Source organism: Caretta caretta, chromosome 15, assembly GCF_965140235.1.
Source record: "Caretta caretta isolate rCarCar2 chromosome 15, rCarCar1.hap1, whole genome shotgun sequence".
NCBI classification, from domain to species: Eukaryota; Metazoa; Chordata; order Testudines; family Cheloniidae; genus Caretta; species Caretta caretta.
Window position 1 is genome coordinate 2,315,139 of NC_134220.1, and position 13,217 is coordinate 2,328,355.

Below are 13,217 nucleotides of genomic sequence, written 5' to 3' on the forward strand. Positions count from 1 at the left end.
CCCTTCGGCTCTACTGCACGGGCTCAAATCTGCCCCCAGCCATTCCCAGCTGGTGCATCTCCAGTGGGCAGACAGCTATCGTGGCAGAGACACTGTAGGGGGGTCAGAGCGCCAAGCCCCCTGCTCTGGAGCTGGGGGCATCAGAGCATCTAGCCCCTTGTTTGGGGGGTGTGTGTGTCAGAGCGCCCAGCCCCTTGTTCGGGGGCCGTGGGGGGTGTGTGTGTCAGAGCACCCAGCCCCTTGTTCGGGGGCCGTGGGGTGTGTGTGTCAGAGCGCCCAGCCCCTTGTTCAGGAGCCGTGGTGGGGGTGTGTGTCAGAGCGCCCAGCCCCTTGTTCGGGGGCCGTGGGGGGTGTGTGTGTCAGAGCGCCCAGCCCCTTGTTCGGGGGCCGTGGGGGGTGTGTGTGTCAGAGCGCCCAGCCCCTTGTTCGGGAGCCGTGGGGGGTGTGTGTCAGAGCGCCCAGCCCCTTGTTTGGGGGCCGTGGGGGGTGTGTGTGTCAGAGCGCCCAGCCCCTTGTTCGGGGGCCGTGGGGGTGTGTGTGTCAGAGCGCCCAGCCCCTTGTTCGGGGGCCGTGGGGGTGTGTGTGTCAGAGCGCCCAGCCCCTTGTTCGGGGGCCGTGGGGGTGTGTGTGTCAGAGCGCCCAGCCCCTTGTTCGGGGGCCATGGAGGGGGGCCTCGGAGCGCCCAGCCCCTTGTTCGGGGGCCGTGGGGGGTGTGTGTCAGAGCACCCAGCCCCTTGTTCGGGGGCCGTGGAGGCTGTGTGTGTCAGAGCGCCCAGCCCCTTGTTCGGGGGCCGTGGGGTGTGTGTGTCAGAGCGCCCAGCCCCTTGTTCGGGGGCCGTGGGGGGTGTGTGTGTCAGAGCGCCCAGCCCCTTGTTCGGGGGCCGTGGGGGGTGTGTGTGTCAGAGCGCCCAGCCCCTTGTTCGGGGGCCGTGGGGGGGGTGTGTGTCAGAGCGCCCAGCCCCTTGTTCGCGGGCCGTGGGGGGTGTGTGTGTCAGAGCGCCCAGCCCCTTGTTCGGGGGCCGTGGGGGGTGTGTGTGTCAGAGCGCCCAGCCCCTTGTTCGGGGGCCGTGGGGGGTGTGTGTCAGAGCGCCCAGCCCCTTGTTCGGGGGCCGTGGGGGTGTGTGTGTCAGAGCGCCCAGCCCCTTGTTCGGGGGCCACGGAGGGGGGCCTCGGAGCGCCCAGCCCCTTGTTCAGGGGCCGTGGGGGGTGTGTGTGTCAGAGCGCCCAGCCCCTTGTTCGGGGGCCGTGGGGGGTGTGTGTGTCAGAGCGCCCAGCCCCTTGTTCGGGGGCCATGGAGGGGGGCCTCGGAGCGCCCAGCCCCTTGTTCGGGGGCCGTGGGGGGTGTGTGTGTCAGAGCGCCCAGCCCCTTGTTCGGGGGCCGTGGGGGGTGTGTGTGTCAGAGCACCCAGCCCCTTGTTCGCGGGCCGTGGGGGGGGTGTCAGAGCGCCCAGCCCCTTGTTAAGGGGCCGTGGGGGTGTGTGTGTCAGAGCGCCCAGCCCCTTGTTCGGGGGCCATGGAGGGGGGCCTCGGAGCGCCCAGCCCCTTGTTCGGGGGCCGTGGGGGGTGTGTGTGTCAGAGCGCCCAGCCCCTTGTTCGGGGGCCGTGGGGGGTGTGTGTGTCAGAGCGCCCAGCCCCTTGTTCGGGGGCCGTGGGGGGTGTGTGTGTCAGAGCGCCCAGCCCCTTGTTCGGGGGCCGTGGGGGGTGTGTGTGTCAGAGCGCCCAGCCCCTTGTTCGGGGGCCGTGGGGGGTGTGTGTGTCAGAGCGCCCAGCCCCTTGTTCGGGGGCCGTGGAGGGTGTGTGTGTCAGAGCGCCCAGCCCCTTGTTCGGGGGCCGTGGAGGGGGGCCTCGGAGCACCGAGCCTCTTGTTCAGGGTTTCCTGTCACTCTCACAGGAAAGCTGAGGGATTATCAGGGACTGCGATTTATGGGAAGGGGCTCAAGCCCCTCTTCCCCAAGGGCCATGGCTCCAGTCCATCCTGGGGGGGCTAGTCTCTGGAAGACGTTGCCATGTGGTCTACGCGATCCCGCTCTGCTAAACGAACACTTCGGCCCTGGGGTCCCTTCCCTCTCCCAGCTGGGTCAGAGGGGCCGTGGTGTGGGAGGACGCACAGTGCTGGGTGTGCCCTGGGCGGGCACTCAGCCCAGCCCTGGCTCTGGGGCTGGCCTGGAGCAGGGGTGGCTGTGGCATCATTAGCTGGCGAAGGCCATGAGGTCCCCTCCCGCTCCCTGGCTCTCACATTCCTAGCGCATTCCCAGCCAGAGTTGTCTGTCACAGTTTGGCCTCTCTGTCCCTCCTGTAGCGGGGCCGGGCCCGGGGCCCCTCCCCATCCCACCCCCGCCCCACCACAAAGGCTCCTTTATGTGATGCCTTCTCTCTCTAACTGGAAACTGGGCTCTCAGCAGTGGAGACCCTGGGTCTGCATGGTAGGCTCAAGCCCCTGCCACCGCAGCTGTGACTCCCTCTGCCCAGCTAAGCACCAGGTGCAAGGGAAGGCCTGGGTGCGTCTGGCTTTAAGGGGCCATCTGTGTGGCGAGGGAGGGCACGCTCCCAGCTGGGCGCTGGAATGGCGGAAATCAGCATGTGGGCAGCCTGGCTGGGATTCCTCTCCATCACGGCTCCCCACACAGCGAGGGAGCAGATGCCATGAAGCCGAGCAGAACAAAGACCCTGGCGTGCTGGCTCCCGTGCCCACACGGGGGGAATGCTGCAGTTTGTCGCACTCAGCGCTCTCCCGGGGGGCTAATCTGTTGCAGACTGCCTCTCTTGCACAAACCCACTGAGTGGCTGCAGCTGGAGGCCCTCCCCCACCCCCTGCCTGGCAGCGCCCCCCTAGCTGGCACGTCCCACGTTCTTCCCAACAGCCGCCACAGCTGTGCTGGGAGAGGGGGTGGAACCAGCCCCACAGTGACTGCTGCTGGTAGACCCTGATATCAGCATCGCTCCTCTGACCCCTGCAACAGCACGGGAACAGTGGGGAGCTCCCCACCCCTGCCCCAGCAGTGCCCCGGGGCTGGAACAGCGGGGAGCTCCCCACCCCTGCCCCAGCAGTGCCCCGGGGCTGGAACAGCGGGGAGCTCCCCACCCCTGCCTCAGCAGTGCCCCGGGGCTGGAACAGGTGGGAGCTCCCCACCCCTGCCTCAGCAGTGCCCCAGGGCTGGAACAGCTGGGAGCTCCCCACCCCTGCCTCAGCAGTGCCCCGGGGCTGGAACAGCCGGGAGCTCCCCACTCCTGCCTCAGCAGTGCCCCGGGGCTGGAACAGCCGGGAGCTCCCCACCCCTGCCTCAGCAGTGCCCCGGGGCTGGAACAGCCGGGAGCTCCCCACCCCTGCCTCAGCAGTGCCCCGGGGCTGGAACAGCCGGGAGCTCCCCACCCCTGCCTCAGCAGTGCCCCGGGGCTGGAACAGCCGGGAGCTCCCCACCCCTGCCTCAGCAGTGCCCCGGGGCTGGAACAGCCGGGAGCTCCCCACCCCTGCCTCAGCAGTGCCCCAGGGCTGGAACAGCCGGGAGCTCCCCACCCCTGCCTCAGCAGTGCCCCAGGGCTGGAACAGGTGGGAGCTCCCCACCCCTGCCTCAGCAGTGCCCCGGGGGCTGGAACAGCGGGGAGCTCCCCACCCCTGCCTCAGCAGTGCCCCGGGGGCTGGAACAGCTGGGAGCTCCCCACCCCTGCCTCAGCAGTGCCCCGGGGCTGGAACAGGTGGGAGCTCCCCACCCCTGCCTCAGCAGTGCCCTGGGGGCTGGAACAGCTGGGAGCTCCCCACCCCTGCCTCAGCAGTGCCCCGGGGCTAGAATGGGGAAAGAAGGAGGTTTGGGGGGGCACACTGAGTGCTGGGGCTGTCTCTGGGGTTTTCCCAGGGGACCAGGTTCTCCAGGGCTCAGCACCCACAGTTGGTTTCAGATTTGTAAAAGCTCAGCACCCAATGTGCTGTGCCCTTCTGATTCCAGCCAGTCACCCCTTGCTGAGGGACTGGCCCACACAGAACTCCGGCACCCTACGTCCAGTGTGGGGCAGGCTCCGGGTCGCTGACCTAGGCTATGCTCTATCCAGGCATGCTGCTCGAATGCCCCTTGGGCTCTCGCCAGGCTCCCTCCCCCCAGCCTGTGAATGAACAACTTGCGTTTAGCTCGTGCAGAGCCTGGCACCTGGGGAGCCCAGGCCATGCAGACAGTGAAGGGAGCACATGCATGTGTCTGCAGCATGGGCATGGAGAGCGACCAGGATTCACTAGGGAGAAGCCCATGGGGATTGTGGCCAGCCAGGCACAGCTAAGCTCCTGATCATTCTTGCTAATCCCCAGATTGGGTCCTCCAGTCTTGGGTGCCTAGTCTCCTGGCCTGGACTCCTACTTCTGCCCACTGGTACCTGGGCCCCTGCCGCTGCCCCCAGTGTGGAGTGTGCTGCTCTGCTGCCCTCCCCATCCCTACGATGCCGGACAGCAAGCTGCTGCCCTGCACCACTCTTAAACCCTGGCCCTGTTGCTACCACACATCTCTGCTGGGAGCTGAGCACTCCAGTATCCTCACTATAGCATGCCAGCCCGCACCCACCTCAGGCCTGCCCGTACCCATGCCCACCTACCGCCATGGCCCAGGCTGCCCTACATCCTGTCTGCTTGCACTCTTGTCTCATGCCTACCCAGATCCAGGTCCCATTTCCACCTGCACCCACGCACCATGCCTACCTGCACCCATGCCTATCTACAGCCATGCCCAGCTGCACCCATACCTCATGCCACCTGTCAATCTTGGGAGCCACACAAGACTCTTCAGGGCAGGGTCCACGCCTTGATGCATATTTGCAGAGCACCCAGCACAAGGCCCCAATCCTGACAGGGCCCCGAGTGCTTTCACCCTATGGATACTGGAGCTGGCCGAACAACGCCCATCAGAAGAGTTTTCCATTGAAAACTGCGGTTTTGTGAAAATCAAAACATGTTGCAGGAATGTGTCAATTCGGACTAAATTTTTGAAAGGAAAAAGTTGAAACAAATTGTTCAACTTTCTCGTTTCGATAATGTTCATTTCACTTTCACAAGGTAAAAATGTTTCTCTTCAATTGTCTCATTTCAATTCAATTCATTTTGGCTGATGTATTTGAATCCTTATTTCCGTTGTATATTTCGATCAATCATATTTATCCTCTGTATGGCGTTGAATAGCTGAATGTAATATCAAAGTCAAAATTATATGAATCAATGTTATTGGAAGGGCACGTTTGTATCAAAATGAAGCATTTTGCAATGATCCCAAATCAACTGGTTGGGGGGAGGGGGATGATCTGTTTTGTGGGAAATTTCATTCCAATGTGGAATGAAAAATCATTTCAGAATTTCCCACGAATGGCAATTCCCATTCCCAGCCAGCTGGAGTCAATATTAAACAGCCCAAGCAGGCCCGAGCCAGGAGGGTGGGGTGCCCTGGCTGCAGAGCCACAGGCCGGATGATTCATCTTGCTGCTTTGTGACCTGTGAGATGCCTGTCTGCTCTCCGAGGAGAAGGGCCTTTGAAAAGGAGCTGCCCTGCGAGGAGGATAAAGAATTTGCCAGGGGGAGGGGCATTGTTTACTTTTAAAGAGCAGGAGAGGGATCATTGTCTGGTAAGCTCTGGGGGGCTGGTGGAGGGTGGAAAGGATCAGAGAGAGGGGTGGTTTTCCAGAGGGAAGGGGCCAAATCCCTCCTGGGTATAACAGCAGTGAAGTCAGTGCAAAAGGCCTGAAAGACACATAAGGCAAGTCACTTCCCCTTTATACACCTGTTTCCCCTCCCACCCTTCATCTGCCTCCTCCACTAGTCAGACTGAGCACTCTTCAGGGCAGGGTGCATGTCTCCCTAGATGCTTGAACAGCAGATAGCACAACGGGGTCTAGGCGCCCTGCCATGGTATAATGACAGAGGGCAATGGAGCAGAAGGCAGATCAAGCTCTATCCTGCACATAGGGAATGCAGGTCGGGCATGGTGGGTGGTGTCCTGGCCAACAGGGGGCAGCGCAAAGAATAGAAGAGGTAGGACAGGAAATTCTATTCCAAGCATTTACAGATTCGGGGGCAGGGGAGGAGGGGGAACAATGGCGTGGTAGAAGATACAGAAAGAACAGTCTCTGTGCCAGGCCACACAGCTGGCACCAGTACCTCACCGGAGGGCAAAGAGCGTGAAAGAACAGTAAATATGGCAGGCGACCAGCTTGGCTTAACAGTGAAATCCTTGCTGCTCTTAAACACAAAAAAGAAGCTTACAAGAAGTGGAAGATTGGACAAATGACCAGGGAGGAGGATAAAAATATTGTTCAGGCATGCAGGAGTAATTTGGCTTTCCTGATTTCACATCTGGAGTTGCGGCTAGCAAGAGATGTTAAGAGTAATAAGAAGGGTTTCTTCAGGTATGTTAGCAACAAGAAGAAAGTCAAGGAAAGTGTGGGCCCCTTACTGAATGAGGGAGGCAACCTAGTGACAGAGGATGTGGGAAAAGCTAATGTACTCAATGTTTTTTTTGCCTCTGTCTTCATGAACAAGGTCAGCTCCCAGACTACTGCACTGGGCAGCACAGCATGGGGAGGAGGTGACCAGCCCTCTGTGGAGAAAGAAGTGGTTCGGGACTATTTAGAAAAGCTGGACGAGCACAAGTCCATGGGGCCGGATGCACTGCATCCGAGAGTGCTAAAGGAATTGGCTGATGTGATTGCAGAGCCATTGGCCATTATCTTTGAAAACTCATGGTGACCCGGGGAAGTCCCAGACAACTGGAAAAAGGCTAATGTAGTGCCCATCTTTAAAAAAGGGAAGAAGGAGGATCCAGGGAACTACAGGCCAGTCAGCCTCACCGCAGTCCCTGGAAAAATCATGGAGCAGGTCCTCAAGGAATCAATTCTGAAGCACTTAGAGGAGAGGAAAGTGATCAGGAGCAGTCAGTATGGATTTACCAAGGGCAAGTCATGCCTGACTAAGCTAATTGCCTTCTATGATGAGATAACTGGTTCTGTGGATGAAGGGAAAGCAGTGGACATGTTATTCCTTGACTTTAGCAAAGCTTTTGACATGGTCTCCCACAGTATCCTTGCCAGCAAATTAAAGAAGTATGGGCTGGATGAAGGGACTATAAGCTGGCTAGAAAGCTGGTTAGGTTGTCAGGCTAGCTCAGTGGTTTGAGCATTGGCCTGCTAAACCCTAGGGTTGTGAGTTCAATCCTTGAGGGGGCCATTTAGGGATCTGGGGTAAAAATTGGGGATTGGTCCTGCTTTGAGCAGAGGGTTAGACTAGATGATTTCCTGAGGTCCCTTCCAACCCTGACACTCTATGATTTGGGGCTGTATAAGTAGGAGCATTGCCAGCAGATCAAGAGACGTGATCATTCCCCTCTATTTGGCATTGGTGAGGCCTCATCTGGAGTACTGTGTCCAGTGTTGGGCCCCACACTACAAGAAGGATGTGGAAAAATTGGAAAGTGTCCAGCGGAGGGCAACAAAAATGATTAGGGGACTGGAACACATGACTTATGAGGAGAGGCTGAAGGAACTGGGTTTGTTTAGTCTGCAGAAGAGACGAATGAGGGGGGATTTGATAGCTGCTTTTAACTACCTGAAAGGGGGTTCCAAAGAGGATGGATCTAGACTGTTTTCAGTGGTAGCAGAGGACAGGACAAGGGGTAATGGTCTCAAGTTGCAGTGGGGGAGGTTTAGGTTGAATATTAGGAAAAACTTTTTCACGAGGAGGGTGGTGAAACACTGGAATGCGTTACCTAGGGAGGTGGTGGAATCTCCTTCCTTGGAAGTTTTTAAGGTCAGGCTTGACAAAGCCCTGGCTGGGATGATTTAGTTGGGGATTGGACCTGCTTTGAGCAGAGGGTTGGACTAGATGACCTCCTGAGGTCCCTTCCAGCCCTGATATTCTATGATCCTATGGAGGGGAGAGGAGGCAAAGTCACCCAAACCCTGCCTGCTGCAGCAGGAGGCAGAGGGTCCCTTGCCATAGTGGTGCCCCCACAGCTTCTCCAGTGTCAGGAGGCTACAAGAGAATCAGGCTGAAGAGCAGGCAGCACGGAGCCATTCCTGAGAGAGGCCCCACAACGCAGGGAAGTGTCTGACCAGCAATCAAAGGGCCCCAGAGGGTGAGAGTCCGGCTGAGTCAAATTTCTTCACACACCCCTCTGCCCTTACACACACACACACCCCTTTGCCCTTATACCCCCACACACCCTCTCTGCCATTCCACACCCACACACCTTCTCTGCCCTTACACCCCCACACGCTCTCTGCCCTTACACCCCCACCCCCACACACACCCCTCTCTGGCCTTGCACACCTACGCCCTCTCAGCCTTTACACACACACACAGCCATTCCAGCTGGAGCATCTCAGAGCACCTCAGAAAGCCCAGAGCTTTCTGTCCTGTTTATAACACAGCCCTGTCACCAGGATCAGCCCACTGCTGGAATGAAGCTCTGCCTTCCAGCGTCTCCTCTCCCTGCAGCCCATCTCACAGTTATTGCTTACGGTGGGTTTGGGGGAATAAGTAACACCTATATTGTACCTTTCATCAGAGCATCTCAGCTCTCTCTGCCTGAAACCTGCACAACACCTTCAAGAGACGAGCCTGGGAAGTGGAACTTAAATCCATAACTCTGCCAGACACTAAAAACCAGGGACTTAACAGAGACGCTAAAGTGGCTTTATGGCCCATTACACATCCTGCTGCCTGCTAACTCTGGTTCTCTGACCACTACAGAGGTGTTCATTGCTCACTTTATTTTAAGGGATCTCTTACATGTGTGAACCCATATGCTTAACAATCTGTCCCACCTTGTACTTAGCTCAGACACTTTGGTTACCTTCTCCAGACCTGAAGAAGAGCTCTGTGTAGCTCAAAAGCATGTCCCTTGGGCCAGCTACACGCAGCATTTGGCATGGCTCATATCCTTTTTGTAGCTATGAACCTTAGCAGGGATGTGGCAGGGAGGCCCTGCCATGGCAAACACACGGGACCTGAAAACTAAACCATCCAGTGTGGAAAAGCTAAACAGTGCAGCCCTAAGTAGGTCAGTGACAAGAAGCTGTGGAGACAACTTCCGTGGGTGAGGGCCAGAGAGCAGGCGTTCCCCTTGGCATGTGGCAAAGGCAGCCAGCAAAGAGCAGGGCAGGAGATGGGTAGAAGGGGAGGCAACACAGGTCTAAGTCTGGAGACCATGGTCTATCCCAAGAAGGGGCAGGTGTGATCCTAGAGCTCATGAGTCTCCCCAAGTGGATCTCCATCATGGTCTGGATCTAGCCATCTGATCTCTCTGTGGGATTGCTAAGGCACGGCTCACAATGATAGCTACGCCCCATGGCTAGAGCAGCCGAGTTTTCACTGTCCATTTCCCAAGCCTCCGGGAGGGCTGGGATTCACCAACCAAAGCAGGGGCTGAAGAGCAAGTGCCCAGTACTAGCGAGCAAAGGAAGCCAGGGCCCGGGGTGGGTAAGGTTTGGCTGGGGAGGGACCCTCACTCACAGCCCCCGGCCTCTGACTGGGCTGGGAAAGCATCTGCTGGCTGGGGCAGGTTGGAGCTGCTTCACCCCAGGCCAGATTTCTCTGCAGATGTTCCCAGCGGAGACCTTGAAAGGCCTCTTGTTCCTGAGTCCTGCTTCACCCACAGCAGCAGCCCGACTCCCCCAGCACCCAGTGGGCCAGGGTGTTCCCAGGATCAGCTCTCTGCTAGGGCTAAGGAGGGTATGTGTGTAAGGTTTCCATACCACCCTGTTGCTGTACAGTCAGTTGAATCAAAGACTAGTAGTGAAGGGCCTGAACCAAACCCCAGCTCTGAATCCCCCCAAATGATTCTCCAGAAGTTTGGAATCAGAGCCAAGTGTTGCTTCTCAGACCATTCCTGCATGGAATAAGTCGACAGCTGCCCTGCACCCTCAGCCCAAGCTGTGCCTCAAGCTACTCAGTGGGGCTGGGAAAAGCTGCTTCTAACTTCTAACTTCTAAAGCTGCTTCTAACTATCCAATGAAGTGAGCTGTAGCTCACGAAAGCTCATGCTCAAATAAATTGGTTAGTCTCTAAGGTGCCACAAGTCCTCCTTTTCTTTTTGCTTCTAACTTGGGATCTTTACCAAGGTTTGCACTGCTCTGTGCTTCCTGGGTTTGCCTGGGACGGGAAGGGGAAATGAAAATGCTTCTGCACACAGTGTCCCTGATCCAGTCGGCATTGGAAGGCCCCACGGATCCAGTGATGGAGATATTTCTAGAGCAAAACGTTTCCCACAAACATCACAAAAGTTGGATACTGCCCAGAACCAGCAACTCCTCCAGTAAGAATCATAGAATCATAGAATATCAGAGTTGGAAGGGACCTCAGGAGGTCATCTAGTCCAACCCCCTGCCCAGAGCAGGACCAATCCCCAACTAAATCATCCCAGCCAGGGCTTTGTCAAGCCTGACCTTAAAAACCTCTAAGGAAGGAGATTCCATCACCTCCCTAGGTAACGCATTCCAGTGTTTCACCACCCTCCTAGTGAAAAAGTTTTTCCTAATATCCAACCTAAACCTCCCCCACTGCAACTTGAGACCAGTACTCCTCGTTCTGTCATCTGCTACCATTGAGAACAGTCTAGAGCCATCCTCTTGGGAACCCCCTTTCAGGTAGTTGAAAGCAGCTATCAAATCCCCCCTCATTCTTTTCTTTCACAGACTAAACAATCCCAGTTCCCTCAGCCTCTCCTCATAACTCATGTGTTCCAGACCCCTAATCATTTTTGTTGCCCTCCGCTGGATTCTCTCCAATTTATCCACATCCTTCTTGTAGTGTGGGGCCCAAAACTGGACACAGGACTCCAGATGACTCCCCACACTGACTGGGGTGCTGGTATAACAGCCCTGGTCTGTCCACAGACCAAGTAGATCATAGAGAGCAGCCTGGAGCTGTGAGCCCCAGGGTCCTCAGCCAACACACCTCAACCCCAACCTGCCAGCTCGTCCAAAGGAAATTCAGCTGATGCACATTGTTCCCACCGAGCCTTTCTGCAAAGAGAAGCTGAGCCTCACCGCAGGCCAACCCAAGCCAGCATGCTAGGGCCAAAAGGCCCCCTATACGCCCAGCTGCCACTCACCTGTTACTCTCAACAGACATTCACAAATCAGGTCTCTTCCTGCTATTATGCCTATCTGTGGGTATTTTCACAGGCCCACCTAGCGCCAGGCCCCCGCTGTCTTGATGGCATGCTGCAGAACAGCGAGGGCAAGCACCTCGCCCCTGTAGAGCTCCAGAATTTGTTCAAAGGAGGACAACACTCCTCTGCAGAGGGGGCATTCAAGCCACCCAGCCTTGGCCAAGGCTCCCTGCAGCAGAGCCAAGAACAGAAGCTGGGTCTCCTGACGCCCAGCCCTGTGCCCTAGGCACAGGCATACACTCGGGCAGCCCAGGGGCGCATGGCTGCCCTTGCCGAGACGCTCTTTACCTTGGGTTGGCGTGCTGGAGTCCGGCCAGGCTCCAGGTGCAGCTCCCCTCGGGCAGCAGACAGCACAGCCATAGGGCAGCTGGCAGGCACCTCATCCAGCTGAGCTGCGGCATGCTCATCGTGTCCGGCCCTGGGGCCAGAGCTTCTGAGCTCACACAGAGCCCTTGATCGTTCTTGAGCTCAGCCGATCCCCCCAATGTGCTCCCACACGCCCCCTCCTCCGGCCAAGGCAGGCGCTCAAGGATCTCTCATTGAGAAAAAAAGAGAAGCCCCCTTGGCACAGGGGCTCATGAGAAGTATAGTGGCTCGGTGCCAGGCCCGGTTGGAATAAAGCCCAGGTTTAGCTGGGACCGTGAAGGAGGAAGCTGAGCTTGCAGGGATGGGGGGAGAGAACTCAGATCAGTGCTGCCAATCCTCCCTGCACGGTCCTGCAAAACAAAAACAATAACTGGAGTTAAGTCGCTCTCTGCACTAACTTGGCTGGGGCTCCTGCAGCAGCTGGGGGCAGGCTCCAGTTAAGCTTAGAGAGACAGCAAAATTACCAAAGAGGAGAGATCGCCTCTTTGTGCTGCAAACTTGCAGGAGAAAAGATGGGCCACAGGGAGGGAGCACCAGCTTCTCTCACCTTCCAACGCTCTGGAGCTTCCTCAGGGCCCAGGCAGAGGGGCTGGGGGCTATTGCAAGCCAGCTTTTCCTCCTCTCACACTCTGCCCAGCGTTGCTCTTACCGCTGGGATGTTTGGCAAAGGGAAAAGCGATTAAAGGCAGCTCAAAGTCCTGCCCCTTTCTTTCGACTGGATTAAGGAACCCAAACAATCCCAGAGGCTTTTCAAAAGACGAGCGTTGCTCTCTCCTCCTTCCCACCCCCCCCCCCCCTTCATGTTCAAGACGTGGACTGATTTCATATTCCCAGCCTTGCTAAGCGGCAAGGGGAGGGGGAAGCCACTTAGATCATATACAGAGCTCACTTCTTTCTGCTTCCCAGATCCAGCCCTCCACAGAAAGCCACTTCCTGGGATTGCTCGGAAAGGGTCCAATTTTCCTCTTCCACAGCTGCTGCAGTGGCCTTACTCCTAATTTACATCGGTGTAAAGGAGAGAGGCCCAACAGGAAGCTGCTGCTAAACTTGGAAAGGTGAAGGGGGAGGCGGCGCAATCTGGGCTAAGTCCCCAGTCGGTGTAGTTCCATAGTGCTCCACTTACTTTGATGGTTGCCCCGAATTTACACCAGCTGGGGTCTGGCTCCCTTTCGGCTTTGATTTGGCTGGTGTAAATCAGGAGGAACGAATGGGGTGCCAGCATTCAAGCAGAATCAGGGCTTTTGTTTTCAATAGACTTCACCAGCTGACGGCGTGGCCTGGGGACTTTCTTTTCCTGTCTCTCCCAGGCAGGAACCACTCTGTGGCTGGGAACGTGCAGCCCAGGAAAAGCAGCTCCTTAGGCGAGAACAGACCCTGCCTCTCAGTTTCAGACCAGTCCCATGAAGGAGAGGAGCCAAGGGCATGTGGCGGGGGGGAGGGGGGGTGCTCAAGGTCAGGGCCTTGGGGCTGCCACTGCAGGAAGAGCAGCAGTGTTAACATTAGAAGGGGAGGTGCTGTGAATATGTGTGTTTCTGTCCCTTTTACTTTGCTCCCCATTCTCCACTGCCAGATCACGGGAAACAAGAGGATCTTTATCCTTCAGGACATAATCGCAAGCCAGTCATTTTCTGTGCTGCTCCCTTTGCTGTTACTGGAGACAAAGAAGAACCTGGACCAGAACTCCCCGGACTTAAACTCTCCGCAGCGCTGGAGCTG

The 13,217-nt window shown here is 57.4% G+C and overlaps 1 protein-coding gene across 11 annotated transcripts in view; it reads right to left on the minus strand.

Moving 5' to 3' along the window:
* The window catches only part of EMID1 (EMI domain containing 1), a 94,977-nt gene extending 82,150 nt beyond the window's left edge, over nucleotides 1–12,827 (minus strand). For 5 of the 11 annotated variants that reach the window (XR_007352920.2, XM_075120162.1, XM_075120161.1 and 2 more), the window contains exons 1-2: nucleotides 12,049–12,258; nucleotides 11,424–11,851 (exon numbers count right to left, since the gene is read on the minus strand). Coding sequence is in view for 10 of the 11 variants with exons in the window: in XM_075120162.1 (XP_074976263.1) it covers nucleotides 11,424–11,542 (119 nt within the window). In the remaining variant the exon portion in view is untranslated. The other 6 variants (XM_048822264.2, XM_048822256.2, XM_048822266.2 and 3 more) reach the window with 3 other exon arrangements.
* Between the last annotated feature and the right edge of the window lie 390 nt (nucleotides 12,828–13,217).